General features: G+C 33.3%; 1 protein-coding gene across 2 annotated transcripts in view; it reads right to left on the reverse strand.

Annotated features, from left to right (window-relative positions):
* Window positions 1-23,995, reverse strand: part of LOC118191550 (uncharacterized) — a 731,912-nt gene that overhangs the window by 438,732 nt on the left and 269,185 nt on the right. The window contains exon 1 of one of the 2 annotated variants that reach the window (XM_085814068.1): window positions 13,651-15,229. The exons of the other annotated variant lie outside the window; for it this stretch is intronic. Coding sequence (XP_085670194.1) covers window positions 13,651-13,736 — 86 coding nt within the window. The 5' untranslated portion in view covers window positions 13,737-15,229. Of the gene's footprint in view, window positions 1-13,650; window positions 15,230-23,995 lie in introns of those variants that run through there. 2 annotated transcript variants of the gene reach the window in all.

Genomic DNA, 23,995 nt, shown 5'->3' on the forward strand with positions numbered 1-23,995 from the left:
CTTCTCGGGTTGTTTTCCTCTCTTTATATCAAAAAATTTTCTCCAACAAGAAATCTTCATCGACACAGGTTAAAGTCCAGAAAATGTGTGAATATTTTCCAGCATGCAATAAGTAATTTTTGCCAATAAACATTCAATGAGGCGTCTAAGCACAAGGCACACAATGTATATTTAGCTGCAGAACAAACATTATCCATACCATGAAAATTATCACAGGTAAAAAACTCGCAGGAACTATAAGGTATTTCTTCCGCTTTCTTAGCATGCCTTCGTAGTAAGGTAGTCTGCACGCTGGGCGCGTATTCCAGAGGACCGTGGTTCGATTTCCGGGGAAAGCGTTGCTCATTTTTCACGTCTCCTGCTTTCAAAAATACCTAATGTCTCTACAGAAGGAAAACGCAAGGGGAAATGCACTAGTACAAAACATATCGAAAGATAAGAAAGGAAGAAAACATTTCAGATCTAAAACTTTATAAAACATCGTGGTTGAAAATTATGCGGTGCAAAACATTGTTGTTTTAAAACATCGTCATATAAAATAGCGCGATAAAAAATAAAGCACGTACGAATCATAGTATAATGATAACATTTTTCTGACTGTAAAAGTTGTAAGAGAAGTTTCGCATAATGATTTGCGAGCACAAAGAGAAATGAGGATTCTATATTTGATTTTTTTAGAATTAATTCATAAGGTTTTACTGAAAATGAAAAGGAAACTTAACCATTCAAAATTTGGAAATTAGCAGAAATAAAAGTTCATTATTTCTTCTTGTGCTCAAAAATCATTATGCGAAACTTCATGTAAAACTTTTATACTCAGAAAAGGCATGCCCGCGATGATTTAAGAATGCTTTTTTGGCGAGAGTTTTTTTTTATTTTGTAATTTTTTAGATTTGTGATTTCTTTTTTCCCTTTGTGATTTTTGAGCAAGCAGTAATTTGTGGATGTTTTATTTTTTACCAAGATATTTTGTACGGCGACGTCTTAAAACTGCAAGACCTTGTGCCGCACTTTCTTTTCTACCACGATGTTTTCTATTGCAATATTTCCACCTTGCTTTCTTTTCAACGATTTTTTTTTTTTTTTTTTTTTTTTTTTTTTTTTTTGTACACAGACGTTTGCCCCTCGCGTTGTTTGCGGTGCGACTTTTCAATCGTGCGTTGTTTGCCATGCGACATTTTTGTCGAAACCCATGGATAAACCCTAGAATCGGATGGAATCGCTGAACACTAGTAGTACGACACGGATATGAATCTTGGCTAACGAGCTGGCTCCACGAGCATTTTTCGTGGTTTTATCTATGTGTAACGTAAACACAAACCAGATTCCTTTACCTTTCCACCAGGAAGGCATTCCCTCTAGGCAGATAGATTTCACGTGCCTCGTCGTATTCAAATAAATACAAGCTGTTAGATTCAATCCTGATCAGTTTGTTATTATTCAGCTTACTAAGTGATTTAAGCCCACCAAAGGCCGATCGGTAAAATCACTGAACACTGATTTGATCAGTTTGATCCGGGGTTCGAATCCTAGCAAACAAGCATGGACATTTCCGTGGCTTTGCCATGTGTATACGAGCCAGTTTATCTAAGAAAGACCTTCACGAAGCCAGATTGCCCTCGAGTGCCTTTGCATAGTCAAAAAAACCAAACCTAGTCAGTGATTTTAATAGCAATAAAATTTTTTTATTGATCTAAACATTTATTATCCATGTTTGAACAACATACATTTATTATAAATTTCTAACATAATAAGGTATTTCTCCCGCTTTCTTAGCATGCCTTCATGGCGTAATGGTCAGAAAACTCGGTGCGCATTCGAAAGGTCCGAGGTTCGATGTCAGGTGAGGGCACTGGTCATTTTTCCTGTCTCCTGCATTCAAAGACCACCTAATGTCTCTACAGTGGCGCCCGAACTAAAAACGGTGGCGGGAGGTGATTCTCCAAAACCAGGATTTGGCGACTGGTTCCCCTAATTCCCAGTCGAATTTAAAAGGGTGAGTATATAAGATATTTCTCCCACCTACTTAGCACGTCCTCGTGGTGTAATGGTCAGCACACCCGGCGCGTATTCAAAAGGTCCGAGGTTCCAGTCTCGGCGAAGGTACTGCTCATTTTTCACATCCCCTGCTTGCAAAAATAGCTTAATGTCTCTACACTATCATATGTTACTTAATTAGCAGAAAATAATTGTTTTAACAATTTTTGCAACATTTGCAATTTTAGGGTTTTCAGCCCAAAGGGGCGTTAGCCTAAGAGGACTATTCGTCTCGAAACGGCATTTTGTGTTGAATCACTACAACGTTGCGTCACTTTTCAAATTATTGCCACCAAATATTATCGCCCTGTATTATATTTAATGAAATTAAATAATAAAGAATCTGCGTGAATGTACGTATGTTTCTCGCATTGTGAAAAAACAACGGTACTCATAGCCGTCAAATTTTGAATAATGTAGTCTTCCACCCGAATATGAACACCTGGAAGAACGAATTCAGAATTTGTTTTATTGTCTATTTCATAATTTGTAAAACTTTGACGAGTTTTTTTATTAACAAACTCAACAGTTTGAAAGCAAGCAACACTGTACGGTGGTAGAAAAAAACATCTTTATCTGTAGCGGAGACTGTCTATCGGAAATTCAGAAGATATGCTATTTTTAAATATTTTTAGTCCAAATGCTCTGGAAACGTGTATGTGTGTGTGTAAACGGAAAAAAGAAAGCTAGTTTGCGTATAATATAAAATCTGAAAGCTTTCAGATTTTTTATTTTAATGGAAAATTCTTCTTTGATTTATTGGACTTGAATCTAAAATATTGTCTTCTTTTTCTTTAGCTTGAAGTGCAGTTATTAGATTAAAAATAAATTGGTTTCGTTTAGTTTATTATAGCAAAGCACATTAGGGCTATCTGCCTAAGGGAAGGGATGCCTTCGTGGAGGTCTTTCTAAGTGAAACAACCGGTTCGTATACACGTTACATATGGGGGAAAACACGAAAACGCCCACGCAGTCGACCTGTTATCCCGGATTAATTTGCATTTGTGCACTAAAGAAGATCTGTTTAAGATGTTCTATGTTCGATTTAAAATTGTACACATTTAGCAGTTTTCAAATAAATTTAAACATTTTTTTAATATGATTACAATTATGTCCACTCGTATAAAATCAGGTGCACAAGTCTTTGAACCTACCTGAATTATTTCTTTGATTAAGACAATCATGAGACGCATTCATGCACAAAGAAGTGAAAATACTTTTTTTATTTAACGGGGAGCCATTTTTAAGCGTCGAAGAGGGAAAATTCCCGAGAATCAAATTACTACTTTTAAGTTTCCAATTTCAATTCTCCTTCGTTTTTCGGCAAATGAATTTTTCGGATATCTAGTTGCTGAAATTTAGAGAGAAAAAAAAAAAAAAAAAAGAAAGAAAAAGAGAAATTACTCAAGGTCATTTCTTCTCGAGAGGTGAACTTCCTATATTAGGTTAAGGTTCACAGTGAGCGTATAAGCGGAAAAACTCACTGGAATTATATGCTGAAGCAAATGCGAAACCGGTAGAATTTTTTCCTTCGAATTATTTCTGGTAATTTTCTTGACAGGAGGTCTCCTTTACAGGAAATCTGCTAGCTACTGTAACTTCTTGCTCAAGAGACTTTATAAATTTTTCAGGTACTTCCTTATTTACACTTCCATTTTTAATAAATTAAACATCAAATAAAACAGATTGTTATTTCGCACAAAATACAGATCCATCTTCGTAGTATAAACGATACATAATCATTATAAAGATGCTTCCTAAAAATACCTAACAATGTGCAAAGTTTAACGACCTACCTCAGTTAATAAATCATTAAGCTGACTTTTGTATAATTTTCGATACAGCTTCGTATGTGGTTGGTTAGTGACTCATGTACACATTTGTACTGAATTATTGTAAAGCATACCAGGGCTTTCCACCTTAAGATATATGCCTTCGTGGACACTTCTACCAGAAAGTTCTGTATTCATGTTACACATGCAGAAAACTTCAAAAACATTTTACAGCCATTCGGTTGCACTAAACTGTACAACTAATACTCAGCAATTGTGCAAAGTTCGACCACCATTAGGCCCTTTCATACATTAAGTAATACCCCCTCCTCCAGCGGCCCAGAGGTAAAGTCGCTGAACACTGGTAGCTCGGTCCGAGGTTCGAATCCCGCGAATGGGCTGTCTGTAGGGGCGCCTTCGTAGCTTTCCCCATGTGTAACGTTTATAGGAGTCAATTTCCCTAAAGACCTCCTCCATGAAGGCATTTCTTCCCTTTGGCAGATAGCTCTCGAGGCTTTGCCGTAATTACATAAGCCAAACGAAACATTAAGTAAGGAAGATTTTTCTTTTTTCACAGGTGAGCTTTGCTTTGTTGCATATAACTTTATATACTTTCCTCCTGCCATTATTACACATCTCGACATTCAAGGTGGATGTACAGAATTTAACTCCACAGAATTTGGATGCAATTATCATTTATAAAATTTTTGCTTGTAGAGTACCAAAATACGAATTTATTTCGTAACGTTGTACAGACATTAGGTTATTTCGAAATAGGAGAGATGAAAAATGAGCAGTGCCCTAGCCGGGACTCGAACCACGGGCCTCTCGAATACGCGTTCAGCGTGCTGACCACTACACCACGAAGGCATGCTGAGAAGGCGGGAGACATTATGTACTTCCTCTTTTAAAGAGCGACTAGGGGGTTGCGGGACCCAACTGCCAAATCCTGGAGAATCATCATCCACCACCTTTTAGTTCGAACGCCACTGTATAGTCATTTCATTATTTCGAAGGAGGAGAGATGAAAAATATGAGCAATGTCCTCGCCGGGACTCGAACCACGAACCTCTCGAATACACGTCGAGCGTCCTGACCACTACACCACAAAGGCATGCTAAGAAGGCGGGAGAAATACCTTATAAAGTCAGAAATACTAATACCATTAACACCATAGTAATTTCATCCCACGCTAAGACAAATTCATAAAGAATTCAAAATGTCCGAAATAGCTGTTGACAGGAAAGCAGGCTGTCAATTTCCAACCCCGTACATAAGGAGTCAAAAACTGCTGTTATTAATTACACTTGCGGTGTAAATGTTTATAAAATTATCAATTAACTCTGCACACACACATACACAAAATGTTACAGTTATATATCTCCCGTTCTATTGAGCCGATTGACGAAATTTAATTTACGCTTTTCATATCTCGAAAGCAAGACTTGAAATATTTATTAGATTTTTATATACGTAGTATTGTTCTAACATAGGTATTCTGACACAAAATCGAACTTTTTCTGAAATAACATATCAATGTTTTTCAATATTTCGAATCTAGGACTAAAATATGCCTAAGTATTAAATTTCGTGAAATTTGGTGAGAAAGGTACCGAGAAATTAAAAGAATTATCTTGACGCACTTTTTTCAGTTTTCGTCAAGAATAATTAATTCACTTGGCGAAATTCTTAATATATGGTAACCTATATCTCTTTCCCTTTCACTGTGCACGAACGGAAAAAAAATTGCATCGTTCATTGTTTCAAATAATTTTATCAAATTGCGTAAACCACACTTGGCATTAATATCGCTTATAACAGTAATATGACAAATTTCAAAACGCTCCATTATATAAAGTGATGTATATCTTGGGAAATTTTGAATACAAAACACTTAATTCTTTGCATGTGTGTCTAGAAATACATCTACCTTAAGGTGATGGTAAAAGTTTATAGGTTATAATCCAAAATTTGTTTTAAAAAATGTACAAACATTTTGAAAAAATACAAATTTTGAAAACAATCAGCAAATATCTGCGAATTTATTTGGATTGAACCTAAATTTCGAACTGTGAAATAAGGAATCAACTAATTTTAATTTAAAAAAAGAGAGAGATATTAGTAAACATATACCAAATACAATAAACAATGAGAAGCTTAAATTTTGAGAGCTAATTTTTTAAAAACTACTCGTGCTATTTTTGGAAAACTTTGTACTTTGGCATAATTTGAGCTATAGAATAGAAATATTGAAAAAACTCGGTATGTCATCTTAGAAAAAGTCCGATTTTGTGTCAAAATACTTATATTAGAACAACGCTATATATAAATCTAATATATATCCTAAGTCACGCATTGGAGACATGTAAAACGCAATTTGAATTTCGTCAATCAGCCCAGTAGAACGACAGATATAGAACTGTCCTTTTTTTTCCCCGCAGTGTATATCACTTTTTTGATACAGACAGCAAAATTGTCTGAAATATTTCTAATCGATCTTGTGGAAGACTTGGGAAATATTACCAGTCCCTGAGAACGGACATTTTCCATGACCTTCAGCGAAGGAAAAGAAAAACTCCGTCTACAACGAATGCCCGGGGCGCAGCAGCAAACCCTTTCGCTTTTTAACGTACCCTACTTAACAAGCGGAAAGAACAATCTTCTAACTAAACAACTGAACTCTGCCGTTACAACTAAACTGTGCTGCTCCTAATTGACAAGATAATGCGCGAAAAGAAAGCGTGAATGGAATGAAGCGGGTCAGGCTACTTTAATTGCTTTGCGAAGGATGATAGTTCTTAACGGTCGTCTTAATGATTACGTTGGGCAACTTCATTGGCAGGAGCGGCACTTCAAATACTGATGCATCCCATCTAAGTGACCAGCCCACGTGCTCATTGACGACCTACGCGATGTACCATTCTTTATTTTTTTATCTCTTTTATTTCCGTTCAAATGATACCCTTTCCACCTTTTTTCCCCTCTTATTCTCTACCCAAAGTATATTTACAAATTAATTTTATCACATATTCACATATAACGTTATGAGTCCAAAGATAAGAATTTCATTGATGGTTCTGGAAGATGAGTCTGCTTCTTGCGCGGTCCTGTCTAAGGTAATATTTATCTATGATTATCATAAACATCACAGCGTTTATACCAGAAGAGGACCGAACTCATACATTATAGTAATAAAACTAGCGCTAGGAAATATTCCTGTTCCTATAAAAAATATTTAAATTGTCAGTAGAACTTCACGAGGTTTTAGGAATTTCAGCTTCCCATATGTGACCTTGAGGTATAAGACGTACAACTGCGTAAGTACTATTTACAAGACGTATTACGGTGTACTGCCTATAGCCCTTTGGCGTCTTGCGAAGTCACCACACCATGATGGAAGTTATTTGATTTATTCACGAAACTTGTAGAATGGCTACATACAAATACTACAATAATTTGAACAAAACTGCTGATTTTAAGCACACCATAACCATTGGTCTCTATCTCGCTGAGAGCCAATCTCTGACTACTTCTTTCATTTACAAAGGCGGTGCTACTTACTTTTCAGTTTAACACATTTGAGGACCACGTACAACATACTCCCATGACCACTAAGGCATTAATGTATCCCCTTCCACTGAGTACTATCTTTACCACAATGTAAAGTTTTCTTGCAATTTATACCATTTCCCATATTCAGCCACTATATGAAAGCAAGCTAATCCTTTTGGTGTACTTCTTATTAGGATTCGCAAAGGACTCTGGGGGCTGTTCACTCGGATAAAATGCCTGGTTCTTTCCATCCCATTGATGGAACTATTGCTGTTGTTGCTTATAACTGCACATCCAGGTTATGACCAGTGTCACGACCATACTCTAGACCCACCTATATATCATGGATAGACATAGGTAAGTCTCTTGATATAGAACATCCTGGTAGAAGAAATCCGGTATTCTTCTTTTCCTACTACCATCCTGTAGAGTGGGCTATTAAGGATGGAAGTAGATAAGATAACTTATTTCGACATTTAAACTGGGAGCACCTTAAAATATGTGTTCAGTAGGGTAAATAAAATCATTTGTCCCCTACAAGGCGAGACATTTTTAAATGCCTCATTGCAGAGTGAGGCTGTGGTGTCAAATATATGTCTTATCCGGAGTTTAAACTTGAACCTATCAAAATGATGACTAGCTTCCGCTAAACATTAATCCGAAAAGACGGCTTTATGCTGGTGGTACAACATTTGGTATTAATATTACACCAGTGTGGTGGCTTACCATCACAGCAGATCAACATACTAGTTAACTGAAATTTATACTACTTTCATACATTCCATGGAATTATAGCGATTAAAGTAAAAGTACGCATGAAAGAATTTACCTTAAATATCAGATAGAGCTATTATATTAGCTAAATATCGCGTTCACCGACTGCAAGAGTAAATTTTTATTTGGTTTTCTGTTCTACTCCAAAATCTAGTATAAGAAGCTGCTGCTTCTTATACTAGATTAATAACATCATAAACTCCAAACACACCTAAGCCTTACAAGTATTTTCCGCGGCCACCTATTGAGTTGAAGGTAAAAGCGCAAATTAGCTTCTGTGAAATGAAGTGAATTTATATTTTAATACCAATTTTAGATGGATAGATGGATTTTATAACAGAATGTGCTAGCCATTTTCTTTGCAAATCGTACAAGAGATTCAGAACAAATAAGTTAAAAGGAGATACCAATCACTGTTCTATGGTAGATTCCTCAGATGATGTTTCATAAATGTTAAAAAAACGTAAACAGATATTCATATAATTCAAAAAATCGTCATTTCAAAACCAAATTCCATGCAGCAAAGACAGACTATGTCCATTTTCCAGTATTCGTTAAATACAAGGCCATGGCTTGGATCTACATGGCCATCGGAAAAGAATGCTCATATGATGAAAACGTATTATTCAAAAAAATATTTAACGCATCGTAATAATTCAAGAGTTGAAATGTCGCGAAGGAACATAAGTTATGGTAGATTTAAATAATGATAATTTTTCGTAGTATTGCGTTGTTTGTGAAGACCTGATTTCGCCTAGTATTTAATGTGAAAATTTTAGGCGGTTTTATCTATCCCAATGGAGATTGTTTTGCATGTACGCCAAGAACATTACGTATAATATAAATATTCGTGATTGCCAGCACCACGTCGTTACTGTAACAGAATCAACAAAATTTGAACAAGAGTTAACTTTCGCGGTCCTCCAAGCAGAAAGTATAATTAAAATCAAGATCCGCTTACAGGGTATTGGACATTTCTCGGCATTTGAACATTTGAATCATTTACATATGTTCAACAGTTCTTTTAGTACTGATATGCTTTTACCAGGTTCTTTTTCAAAATTTCTAACGCCAAGTTCTGTTCAGATTCTGTTTACATTCCAATAAAACCTTTCAGGTAATATTTAATTTCCAGAGAATATTTAGATATCAGAAACATTTAGGTGTTGGCAAATTTATTTAGAAATTAAATAAGGAAAAATAATATTCCTAACACAGGAATTAAACTTATTTTTAATAAAGCTTGTAGAGACATAAGTTATATTTTGGAAGCAGGAGAGATAAAAAATGAGCAACGCCTTCGCCAGGATTCGAACCACGGTACACTCGAATACGCGCCGAGCGTGCTGACCACTACACTATGAAGGCATGCTAAGAAGGCGGGAGAAATACTTAATAAACTGAGTTTAAATGTCCTAAAATTATACAGCTTAGTTTCCTTATTTTTCATCTTATGTTACGTTACGTTAGCAAAGCAGTAATCATCCATGCAGAGTCATAAATTTAAATTTCTAAAACTTATTTTGCACACTGAAACAATAACTCGTTTAACAAATTGAGCGATTCAAAGACAATATGTCTACTTAATAATTTAAGGCCTTATTTTGTTTTCTAAAAATATTTTTAGGTAACTTAATTTCAGAAAAAAGATACACTCTATAATATTTTATATAATTCATATAGAGCAATATGGTATATTTTATAAACTAATCGATATAATCCGTAAAAAATCTAAACTATATTTGCAGATCTAATCTGTAATTTTTCATTAATAATTGTATTATTAATGCAATGAATAAAATAGTTTTCGAAAGCTACATATAATGCATCTCGGCACAATGTCATATTTTGTGCATTGTTCATAAAAAGATTGTTATATCTTCCTTCCAGATGTTAGCTACCAACTTAAAACAGATATCTTTCTAGGGAACAAAACCAAAGATATTTAATATTCTTCTATGACAAATACTCTATAAATCTACTTCAGGTTGCACTGATTTCTAACTGATTCCATACTTATTCTTCTCTGTTCTCCCACAGCTCTCTGCTGCGTTTCACCATAAACAACCCCAACAGAGAAACCTAAGAAATTCTAACTACCAGTCTCCCAACCAACAAAACCGTATTATCTCAATATCTAGCAGCTGTTCGACAAGACAATCACGTTCCAATCTTTCTTATGTAATATTCCACAAAACCCAACCCGAATTCGGCATATCGCTCACATAAACCTCGACCTCCTCCCCTTGCCTTATCCATAAACCGCCCCATCGTAAACATTCTCCAAGAACGGGGAAGACCTCCAACTATCTCCAGAGAAATACAATCCCAACCCATCGAATAAATCTCATCGGGATAGAAGTGAGAAAAAGAATTAGGGAACTTTATCCATCTCCATAAGTGATGGATACGCTAGATATTATTTCGATCTTTAGCTCCATGATGGATAGCCTTGAACCAGGCGAGAGATATGCCATCCTAAGCGGAGGAAGAAGATGTGGAATTTTTTACCGGAGTATCCGATTCCGATTAAAGGGTTTCTCCTGAATCTGCATCTCATAGCACTTCCGCTTAACTTATCCCAGTCGTTACGCAAGCAAACCAACCAAGCTATAAATCAAAGCTGCATAATGCGGATGACAGAAAAAAATGTTTATAATTTATCAACAATATTCTAATTTTATGAACACAACTACATAACGATACTTGAAGGGATAAATAAGGTAAAAAATTATTAATTTTTAAACGGTATTTTAAGAATTTTAACGTGATAGAGAAATATTCACGGAATAATGATAACAGATATAAGAACTATAAATTTTGAATTTAAATTTTTAAAAAAGTCATTTAACCTACAGTTTGTTAGCATTTACGAATATATATTATTTATAAAAATGTTTTTAAAAGCAGACATCCAATTTAGCAATCACCGGTAAAATGACTGATTTCAGTATTAATTAGACAATAGTATTTTGAAAACATGAACAATGTAAGAATAAAATAATAAATGATAATAAAACACTTAAGATTAACTTTAATTTTTGAAGCGGAAGCGGAAACGCTAAAAGAAATTTGATGGTGATGCAATATGCGATCTACCACTTAAGTTAATTATTTATTTTCTGCATTGCATCACTAAAATGATTTTTCTGAATGACATGTGATAAAACGAAGGGAAAAAATGGTTAAAAAAAAATCTGAAAGCTTTCACATTTTATATTACTCCCAAAGGGGCGTTGTTTTAAGTTACACATACATACAAGTTTCGAGAGCATTTATTTGGGTTAAGCTAAAAATATTTAAAAACAGCATGTCTTTAGAATTTTCGATAGACTGTCTCGCGCGCTGGAGATAAAAATATTTTATTCCATACAGTATCTTGCCACTGCTAGCTTTGAAATCGTTGAGTTTCTTAATCGAAAGTTTGTTAAAGTTAAAAAAATATTAAATAGATAATAAAACAAATTCCAAATTCGGGCTTCCATATTTGGGTGGAGGACTACGTTAATCAAAATTCGATGGCTCTCGGTATCGTTGTTTTTTCGCAATGCGAGAAATATACATACATTCATGCAGATTCTTCATTATTTAATTTCTTTAAATATAATACAGGGCGATAATATTTGGTGGCGAGAAATTGAAAAGTGATACAGCCGTTTACAGCGATTCGAAGTAAAATGTCGTTTCGAGACTAATAATCAATTTTAGTTCCGCCATCTAAAAAATAAGTAACAAACTAAAAGTGGTAGTTCTCAAGTTACATCATTAAGAGCTATTTTAAAGTGCTATGTAAAAAAAAAAAAAAAAAAAAATCAGTAATGCAAAACGAAACAAAAACTAAGTTATTGCAATAAACTGCAAGCAAATATGCTTTAGTAGGAATAAGTAAGTTGGTAAAAACATCTTTGCTCATATTCACGTCATACGTATAGAAAACATAAAATCTCATGTAGTTAGTTGGTTCAGTCCCCAATATGTACTCTTAGGAAGAAATACGAATCTTAAGTCACAGGTTATCTTAAGACAAAGGAAACCAACTTTTATTTATCTAAATGATAGGTTAGGCTACACTCTATTTTTATTTACAGTTATCTGCTGGAGTATGCTTTCGTGGGTGAAATCTTATGGAAACTGAGTTGTATCTGCCTTATCTTTTAGGGAGACATCGAAAATCCGATGCAGCCTTCTCATTCAGCCCCGCGAAAGTAAATCTAATGTCGAAAGCAAACACATAGAACATAAATTCATAGTAGGCGTCTGGTCAAGAATTAAATCCTCTAGTAAAGTAATGATATTTTTCATATAAAATTTCATGCAGACGTTCAGTTTATAAAATATGTGCCAGAAGTAAAACGCTATCCAAAAGTAAAACTATTAATGAATTTTTATAAAATCATCTCTATCTTTTTTTATTAAATTTTACTTATCACAGCTAATAATAACGAGGTTTTATATCTAAGAACTGATATTTTTTACAGAGAAACGTGCAATTTACTGAATTTATTATAAAAATTACAAAAGCAATAAATTTCTATTACTTGCTTACGAGTAACATTAATTTTAATAGTCATAATAATAATTTTTATAAAATGATTTTTAATTAATGTAATTAACACAAAATAATTATTTTTACGTATAAGTATTCTATTACTACAATAAAATATATCAAATTAATCTAACGATAATTGAAAAAAAATTCATGACATATTTAAAAAATAATATAACTATTAGGTATCATATATCACATCGGGTAGAGTTCCTATCAAAGAACAAATCTAAAATGTATTTTAAAGCATTTTTATAAGAATAAACACCAAAATATGAAATGAAAATTTAGTTTATGATATTAATTTCAAATGACTACTAATTATTTTCCCCATTACCATATGCTTATAGTAATTTATCCAATACTGATTTAAACATAAATTATGAAATATAAAATTCGATTTTTCCTATTAAATTTTTCCCCAATTTAAAGCAAGTTTATTAAAAAGAGGGAGGTATAACATATGTGATAAATACTCACAATTATATTACATTAATTAGCTTAATGCTGCATACAAAATAAAATTATGTTTATAATAATCATATATAAATAAATTATAGTACAATTCTTCGTACCTCAGATTTAACAACTATAACAAAATGTCCGTGTTAAACGTTTAAAACAATGTAATTTCTTATGATAAATAAGAACTCTTGGTACAATCAAGACATTTATTATGCCAAGAACATAAATTCATAACATTACGGATCCATAAACTCATAACATTATCCGTAGAAAAAAGAACAAATATAACAAGCTGTTGCCAATTCTTAAAAGCTGAAATTTGTAAACAAAATACGAGTAAATCGAATTGTATTTCAGCTAACAAGCATAATTTTTTATTTTAAAATTAGGAAATCTGTTTTATAAATAAAAAAGATTTATTTACAAAGCACTTGTAAGAAGGATCCATTTCAAATGAGAAGGCATAGTAAAAATAGAATATTTACAAACTATAAAGAATCTTACCTGCGTGGCAAAGGTATGTGTGACAGTTGCGCTGGTCCTGTAACAGGTATCGTCTGAGGACCAGCTTTATTCAATGCAGACTTCATTGTTCTATATTTTAATTCGAAGTGAAACGAACAAAATTAGAACACAAAATATGCATATATCCAACACTACACTTTTAATCCTTACACAATGTGCCTCACATATTTTAGCACACAAATGCATACGATGTTCATTACATTGCGATAAAATAAATGCGTTTAGATTTGCTGCTAAATAAAGCTTAAATATTAAATCCCAGCAGAATTAATTGAATCCTATCTAGTTCCGCGGCTTGCCGTGCATAGCATTTCCCTTTCTCACAACCGTCCGACTACAATGCTTGCTTACATCTGGAACGGTAGAAATCAGTCTCCAAGTTCTCCGGTAAAAATACGTTGCATAATAGTGGAGCAGCGCCATCTATTGGCAGTAGAGATAATAATTCAATGTCATTAACCCTGCATGTTAAGTGAAAGAGAAACGTCTGAAAATGATCTTAAATGCGGATAAAGAATATTCCCGAACTTCCTATTTGTTACCTTGAACATTACCGTTTTCGACATTTATACCGTAAATGCAGTTCAATGATCCATTTTTGAAAATAAAGAGGAAAATAAACGTTAGAAAATTTGTTGAATGAATAAAAGGTAAAAATTTTTACGAGTGAATGATAGTTTTTTTTTTTTTTTTTTTTTTTCTTTTCAAGTTTTTCGACACAAAATCATTCTGTCTTATCATTTAATCAATGCTGTTCTTTTTTCTCTCGTCTCCAATTTTATCGCTTTGCAGCTATCAGGAATCTTTATGCCGACGAAAATATTTCTTCTACTAATGGCAGACGACTGAAAAAATACAAAAAATGATCTGATGGATGATGGATGGGAAAGTAAATTCTAATAATCGCACATATCACTGGATTTTCAACACGAAGAAATAAAACATCGTAATTCTTATGTAATAGTCTTAAAACTGAATCAAGTAGAATGGGAAACGAAAAAAAAAAGCAATATAAATTAGGACTGACTCAGTTTAAAATTGAAAATTGAAGATTTTGATTAATGATTAAAAAAAATACGAGCTTCTGGGTTACATGACACATTCCATTATCTTTTTTTTTTTTTTTTTTTTTTTGCTACGTATAAAGAAGAATATTCTCACAGAATCACTTGAAAAATGGATGCACAAGGTATTTTTGCATTCAATTTCAGTTTAGTTTTTGAACCAAAATTACATCACTGAGAAGTATCTCTACATATAATAAAAGAAGGAGTCTGTCTGTGTGTGTGTGTGTGTGTGTGTGTCTTTCGTTCGCGCTGCGCGTAAGCTAATAGACCCACGACTACGAAATTTGGTACATAGGTGCGTATAGACAAGGGCCAGTGCACCTCGAAGCGATTTTTTTCGAAATTCGAATTTTTTTTATTTTATGTTTTGTGACGTAATCGCGTCATTTTGAGCCATAATGGGCTATCGAAAAGCGAGATTTTATTCCACATACTCCATTTTCACATCGTCATGAAACATAGGTACTTAGCTATTTTACGAACTTAAAATAAATATCGTGTTTCAATAAATCGATTAAATACGAATTTATTTAACAAAGGGAGCTTACTTTGCAACGGGATTTTTTCTAAAATAGTTTATTTTTAAAAAAATGTACAGTGTTTTCTTTTTTTAAATTTTGGACACGTTAAGCTTTTATCCTTGCGACTGCTTTTAGAAACAGAATTTTGGAAAAATGATAATATCTTGTATTTTTAAAGAACTTTTTAAATGAAGCTTCCGAGTACCCTTCTCACATCTCACATCTTTAAAAATGTGATTTTGGCAACAATTTTTCTGTCTTATTGTTGTTGATAGATTTTTGATGAAATCGCATCCTTTTGAATAGTTTCATTCTTTTAGAAATATGGGTTTGGCAACAATTTTTCATCGTATTTCTTATGTCAATGTTTTTAAGAGATTGGCATATTTCATTGTCATTTTTTACTTCTTTGTACGAAGTAAAATGGAAGTATTGTAATCGCGAAAAGTTTCAGGTAGCATATTTCAACGAAAATATCCCATTTTGACCTCTTTCAAATGCAATTTAACGATGTATTTCCGTGATATCTGTATGTAAGGACAGAATAAAACACGCTTTTTCTCCAAAAAATTTATAAAACTGCTTTAAAATGAATTTTGAAGAGAATTTTTCGTGGCGTCTGTACGTACGTATCTCGCATAACTCAAAAACGAGTAGCCTCAGAATGTTGAAATTTTGTATATAGGACTGCTATAACATGTAGATGTGCACCTCGTATTTTGGTTGCAATCGGCCGCACCAAACGTATATAAATATATTTATATATATATCCACTCTGTTACCTGGCTCAGTGATCTCAGTTTCTTTACTCCTATATGTTTGTAAATTGTACATTTTTTGCTTTAAAAATGATTGAAATATGTTGTTCTTATCTTCCGGATAAGGTTTTTATGCCTTTGGTAAATCTGTTGGCAATATTTTTAAAATTATCAACAATTTTAAAATTGTTTAAGTGTCGCTAAGCCTAATTTGATGGCGGCCATTGCACTTGCTTACATTTGAAACAGCTGAATAGCGGATTTGTTGCCAATCTAGAGAAACTTAGATTCTCAAAAAGAAAGATAACGCCTTCATTTATTATTTAAATCATGCTTAATTCTTTCTGGAATTTTTTCGAGTTTTTATGTATTTTTCTCGCGAAGTGAGAACTGAATTAATTGAATGAGAAATGCTCAATCGTCTGTGAAAAAATTTTCTTTTTTGTTTTGTTTGCTTAATTTCTTTTATATATCGTTCTAGCTTTATTATAATATTTGAACAGAACATGTGGCAACGATTAGATAATTCTTTAAATTATATCAATTTTCTGCATTCTGAGTTATAATATGAACAAAAAATAATACTGTTAAGTGAACCTAGCGCCAGATCGTCGCTACGGTAAACAAATAGAGTGAATTTTAAAGAATGCATTATTCTATTGTGGTTTATGCGCTGTCGGCGAAGTAGATTTAATTCAATCCAATAAGTTTAAATGAAATGCAAGAAATAATGCGTATAATTTAATATTCCGTACAAGGAAGTCATGTGGTGTACACATCAGATTTTTATATATATAATACATTTTTATTAATTTTTTTATTGATAAAGTTGTTCTGCAGAGTAAAATTTTGCGCGGAATTTTTTGTGTTCTGAGTTTCTTTTATGTCATTTTTTGCTTATTTTACTATTTGTAAGATATTGAAAAGTCTTGCAGGATTTATTTTTCTTCAACGGAAAGTTGGTTAATTTTTTTTATTCGGATAATTAATATTTGTATTAAGGGATATAGTATAGCTTATTTCACCGTAATTTTTTCTCTTGAAAATATAAGATAAAATATCATTAATTATACTTTGCTTTTCAGAATTTTTTGTTTTTGTATTCTTTTATGTTATTTATTGCTCATTTCACTGTCTTTAAGATATTGAAAAGTTTTGAGTGATTTTTTTTAGGAAACAAAGTTCTTTTTCTCCTTTATACCATTCGAGTTCTTAAGATTTTGCAAAGGGAAGTTGGTTCATTTATTTCATTAAGTTGGTTCATTAGGATAATTAATATTTGTATTAAGGGATATTGCTTATTTCATTGTCATTTTGTTATACGTAATAACTTTTTTTATGAAGTTGTTCTTCAGAGTAAAATTCTACGCAGTTTTTAAATTTAACGTTTGGTGTTCCCTTCAGTCATTTTTCCGGTACATTTAAAAGCCAGACGAAGGCTGGCAGCGAATCGCGTAAATAAAAAAATCACGATTTGAAGGTGATATGATTCACGGGATACAATAAATCTAGAGGAATCATATTTATACACTACATGTTTAATATTTATGACAAATGCAACCACGGATAAAATCGCAAGTAAAGATGGAAACGCAGAAACCAAATACCCTTCATTCGTCTTCGGTAACATTGATACAGTTCGGGAAAAAAGGGAAGCGAATTTCCGCTGGCTTCGTTCCAACCTTTACTTTATGTTCGGAGTAGGTGTAAGTGACACAAATTTTCTAAATAACCTATTGGGTAACCCAGTCAAGAGCCGCAAGCATTTCTTTTGGTTTCGGATTAAACGTGGGAGATGAGCGAATTTGTTAACTTCATTCAATTACGTAATCTACTTTGATGCCGACTGCTATAATTTTTTTTCCGCGTTCGCGTTGGCAGCGGTTGTAGAATTATTGCCACAGATGGCAAAAGAAGGGAGGAAAAGTTGTGTTTATATTTATTTACTGTATTTTCGCTGCAGCGGTAAGATGAGAACGTAAATTAACTCCAAAATACTCAAGCACGAGTGATAAATAAGCAACAGCAGATTTTTGAAAACAGAAAATTAGCGTTATTTTTAGCCCAAAAGGCTAGAAAGGACTATAAAGAATTAGAATATAAAGAATTAGGAATTGGATATAGGAATTTCAGCCATGTATTGCCACTCGCCATGACTGAGAAATTTATGCTTTAAATTTAATCACAAACTCAGCGATTTAAAGAAACGTATTAACCCTGCCCAAAATTAAATATTTTTATCTTCCACGCGCCAGTGTGTTGCCTTTTGGCAAAGCGTAAGATATTTATTTATTTATTAAGATTTAATCTATCTAGTATTGCTTAACAAATTATAAGCTTTAAAAGCAGCAAATACATTTCGTCTCCAGTATTAGTAATTATTAGATCGTGAATTTAAACTAGCTGGACTCATTAAAATTATATATGCGTAAGATGAAAATTATAAAAGCAAACTTCTAATTTTAATTGGCAAAAGTCCCTTTTATTCTTCATTTTAATTTAGGCATTACCCCTTTCCATTCTAAAAATAGTAAGTGCTTATACTAAGAACTTTTTCTCGATTAATCCATATTAAATGACTTACATAACGCTTGGTGACGCAAACGGTTTAGCAAACTAAAACTGAAATAGCCAATGATCACTTTAAAGCTTTAATTATCCAATCAAGATGCATCGCAGCTGAAACTAATCCGCTCTGGGTTAAGATTTCGTCCTGACTGCTGCTGCGCTGCTCTGTTCTTACCGCAACTATATCAAAAATGTAAATACTCTGGAACAGTGATTATGTGCCAAGTTATTTGTGGTTGCAAATTGTTTAACTAAACTGAAAGGAATATTAATTAAATTACCAGCCAGACGGTATAGTGGTTAAGGAAGCCTACTACGGTACCGAAGGTCCCATGTACGAATCCTGGAGAAATCATGGTTGTAATAGTCTGCCATTTCATAGGAGGCCACGGTGACCGCCTATGACATGTCTTCACGACAAAATGGCCACCACCTCTGGCATTACGAGCGGCCAATGCTGAACAGACAAGTGGCCGCAATTAAAAAAAGATACTTAAAATTTGCCACGACCTTGTAAAGTCTATGTCTCTTTGGAAACATAAACTATAAACGTTTACGGACTATCGAAGAATTATCTTCTAGCCTTGTGAAACAAAACTGTAATCAAAGGAAAGGTGTATAAAACCTTTTTATTTGAACACAACAAAGGACCCAATTTGGGTTTTCATAACGCAAGCACTTCTGTCTTAATAGAATACGTAACGAATAACAATTTTCAAGGCGTGGTAGATTAGCGCTCTGGTTTGTAGTAAACCGGCGAGACAAAGCTGAATGGCTAGAAACATTCAACGTCGCTAACTCAAGTCGTTAGTAATCACAGCACAAACGTGGCCTGGAATAGGCAGACACGCTCTAAAACAAACTTCCGAAATTCTTTATTAAAGCACTTCTTTCTACCTTAATCTGAATAAACGTTTACTATCTCATTTACAATCTGGCATGAAAAGCGTGGGAAAAAGAGAGTAGTAGAAAAGTAATCAAACTTAAAATGAACTATTAGTTAAAAATAAATACATAAACCTCACATAACGTTATTTTGAAATCTGTTGATTGCAATTACTGCTTCGTGCTTCAATTTTTCATGCCTGCAACAAATCCAAACATTTTCCAAATCATCACATACATATATACATTTTAGTAATAACTATTTAAGGCGGCTATCCGTACAAGCAGTTATTAGTTATTATAAAAAGAAGATATATATATTTAGAATAAGTTAATGTAATTTCATTTGATCAGACTACTATAATTTCATAAAAAAATTTAATGATTTTAATAATTTGCCCAAAGTATTGTTTTTTTATTACACTAATTTAACCCCCCCACTGCAGTCTTACGATTTTAGACACAATGTGTAACAGAAATTATAGAGTTGTAGTGAACTGCAGCTCACTGTACATTTTGTTTCATACGACAACTATTTTTCATTGCCCTCCGATAAGATGTGGAATGCGTAAAATGTTTCAAAAGATTTTATTTTTTCAGTGTACAAACGCATCTTATTATTTAAGAGTTAAATACAGAGTACGAAATGCGGATCAGATCTTACATTAATTTTGGTGTGGTGTAGTATATATTAATAGCACTGTATATCAATTGAATCGAATACCAATTGTTTCATTTTACTAGTCCAAAAGTGGCTATTATTCTGGCAATGGGATTTTGCGTCGAATCACTATAAATGCGTCGTTTCCCTTTTCATTCGAGTCTGTTGCCATTCAGCAAAATGTAAGATATTGTTTCAAACTGAATCTGTCCGTTGTGATTTAACAACTAACTAAGCTATATGACAGCAATAGATGCAGTTCTTAAGAAAATTCCTTTCTTACTTCTGAATAGGACTGATTTAAATAATAAAAGTACATTTAAAATCCTGATCTATCTAATTAAAAGTATTCAGCATTTTCATAGAATGACGTTATATATTTTTTATTATTTATTTCATATTATGTAAATCTTTAATTAATTTTTGATTAACAAAGTCAACGATCTGAAAGCAAACAGTGGCAGCACTGTACGCAATAAAACAATTACGGACTGTTGAAAATTCTAAAAATATGCTGTTTCCTAATATTTTGTGATTTTTGCTGTTGAAATGAATTTTATGTGGCATAAGTGCAAAGAACGTGATTTAAGAGACACATAAAAAGAAATCTGAAAGGTTTCAGGTTTTAATGATCGCCCAAAAGGTTTGTTAAGGTTTTTTACGCTCTCGCTAAGCTCGCAGTCTATCAGTCTGCTGTTACACGCTCACTCCTTACTAACCCCCTTTTTTTTGTCTTTTAAGGTTTATTATTAAGTATCATTTTCTTCGCATTTGCGCCATATGCAATTCAACCTCAAAATTACAAAAATTTTAAAAGCAGCATAGCAGTATGCGTTTAGAATTTTCGATTCAGCGCAATGTGTCGGTATATATTTTTCTGTTTTTTCCAGTTATTTCTCATCATATAAATATTCCGTTTTCTTATTAACATAGCTTTACAAACTGTAGTGAAAATAAATTTTTTCTTTCGTTCTATTCAACAGAACTTGGTGCATCTTTCTCAAAGAACGTAGAAAATTACCAAGAAAATATCTTAAAGTGATATTTTGGCAAGATGTAGAACACACAAAGAATTCCTGTATCAGTTATCATGGGCCTAGGTACGCGAACCAACTAAATGCATTTTTATTTAGTATATCAAGCAGATTAAAAAATAGAAAACAAAGTATATTTTTAAGATCTGCTTTTGTTGGTTTTAAGCAGCTTTTTTTGTTAATCAGACAGATTAAATTCGAAATTTGAATACATTAAGATTTAGCGAATAACAGCACACTGACGCGAGGAAGATTAAAATATTTTATTTCGAGTGGTGGCAACATATCGTTGAGCACGTGAATCACTGAATATATTAATTAAAAATACAAATTCAAACTCTGAACCTTGAGGTGAACATGTTCGGGTAAACTATGTGTGATCAAAATTTGCTGGACCAGATTCTTCACCTTCATTAATTTTCGATAAATATCTATAAGATGCAAAAAATTGAAGTCAACTCCGTTGAAAGGGATATTTGAGAAATGATAAATATCAGATATAGAAAACATACACGATAAAGAGGTAAATATTAGAAAAGTTTGTGTTGGCTTTTAAGGGGTCTAAAACCTTTAAAATGCCAAAACATATCTTAAAAATATATATATAACATATTGCAAAGCTCAGTATCCCTATAACTAATTTATGATAGGGAAATTTTGTATATTTATTTCGCTATATTTCAATGAGGACCAATGTTTCTTCTAATTTTGACGCCCAATAGTCGAGTTAATATCGCTCAACACTGGTAGATAGGAGCGGGTTTGGATCCCGGAAAAATAGTTAACCGCATGGGTGCTTTGGTGGTTTTCCTCATACATATTAACTAGTTACTACTAATGAATACTAACTAGTCCCCTCAAGAAAGAATCATTAAAGACATTGCTTCTTAATATGTATTGGCATAATTAGAATCGTTATCTGAGTTCTGTACTTTGAATTGAAGTTAAAAATAAATCCTTAATTATTTTATTGTATCGTATCTATTAACATTCTGATACTGACAGTTCACGATCCAAAGTAAATTCGTCTGGCAATCTAAAATATTAGACTAGTATTTAGATTAAGCCAAGTTGTGTGTGTATGATTATGGCAAAGCCTCGAGGACTATCTGCTTAAGGGGAGGTATGCCTTCGTGCAGGACTTTCTAAGGAAAACTGGCTCGTATGCACGTTACACATGGGGAAAACCACGAAAACGCCCATGCAGCCAGCCCGTTCGCGGGATTCGAACCTCAGACCGAGTTACCAGCGTTCAGCGACTTTACTGCTCGGCTGCTGTTGGGCCTTAAGCCAAGTTGAGTTTAACATTTTATTACTCCAATTCTCCTAATTTTTCACCGCATTCTTATAAACGCGTACGCCCAAACGAGATAGAGGTTATTGATTCCGACTGCCGTACAGAAAAATCCAGATTCGAATCCCACATAAGGCATAGATGTTTGTAAATATGTACTGTCTTGCGGCATAGGGATACTGTACATATGCGGCAAGTCGAAAGCCTTTTCGAGAGGTTGATAGTAGATAAAAAGGGATAAGAGATACTCGAACCCGACATTTTTCCCTACCTGGGGTGCTCTTCTTCAAAACCTGGAGGGGGGCGGAGCTGAGCAAAGTCGTATGGTGTCCAAGGCTCTTGCCAACGGCAGGCGCAATCTTGCTTCCTTGCCAGATGAATTTTGTGGACTTGTGCTGATATCAGACAAGCGAGATTCGTCACAACAACAACAATAATAATAATAATAAATCTGAAAGTTTACAGATTTTATATTGTGCCTAAAGGGGCTTTTTTTAACGTTTTGTGTGTCACATTTATTTAATCAATATCAGGTTCTCAGCACTTAAACCACAAAATTCAAATCAACAGCAATATAGCAAAATAACAGTGCTGCCATTGCTCGCTTTGAAATCGTTGAGTTCCTTAATCAAAAACTCATAAATGCTTCACAAAATATGAAATACATAATAAAAAATTCCAAATTCGGGCTTCCAGATGTCCATATTCGGGTGGAGACGTACGTTATTCAAAATTGGATGGCTCTAGATACCTTTGTTTTATCACAATGCTAGAAACATACATACATTAATGCAAATTCCGCATTATTTAATTTCTTTAAATATAATACAGGGCGATAATATTTGGTGGCAACAATTTGAAAAGTGAAACGCCACAAAATGTCAAAACGAAATTCATAGCCCTTTGGGATAACTAGATCAGGAATCAGATAATCTTTTCGTCGCCAGCAATCGAATACAAGCCAAGTCTCCACCAGTTTGAAAAATATAGATTTAATTCATAATGAAGTGTTAATCTACAGTTAGTTGCGACAGCGATGCTGAAAATTATGCTTACTCCTGTAATAGCGACACCAATAATTAAAATTTAAGCCTTCGTCGTTAATAATCTCGACCTTAAAGGTTAAAGTTCTAACACCATTTAGCGCCTTAAGGAAGCGTAATTAAAATATACGTGATTTTGTGGTCAGTAATTAACTGAAACGTAATTAATCTTCTGTAATAAATTAATGAATACAAAGTGCAAATCATCCTCTCAAGCTAAGAAAACGGGGAATTTCATTTTCTTATACTATGAATATAATTAATCTATGAAGAAGGGGGCACTTATTTATATAGTCAATGAGGGCTTTTCCTCTAACATCATGAAAAAGTTTAAAAAATAAGTTGATGCCAATTATAAAATGTTGATACAAACAAATAAATCATACCACACTTAAATATATTTATACAGTTTTACGTCCAGTATTATTTGCTTATTAGAGGGGGAAAAATATTGTAGAGTCATTAGGATAGTTTAAAGAAAAGGGCATGAAAA

The sequence above is a fragment of the Stegodyphus dumicola genome, chromosome 3, assembly GCF_044657685.1.
Source record: "Stegodyphus dumicola isolate Sdum_Otavi_A_Nest chromosome 3, ASM4465768v1".
Taxonomy (NCBI): domain Eukaryota; kingdom Metazoa; phylum Arthropoda; class Arachnida; order Araneae; family Eresidae; genus Stegodyphus; species Stegodyphus dumicola.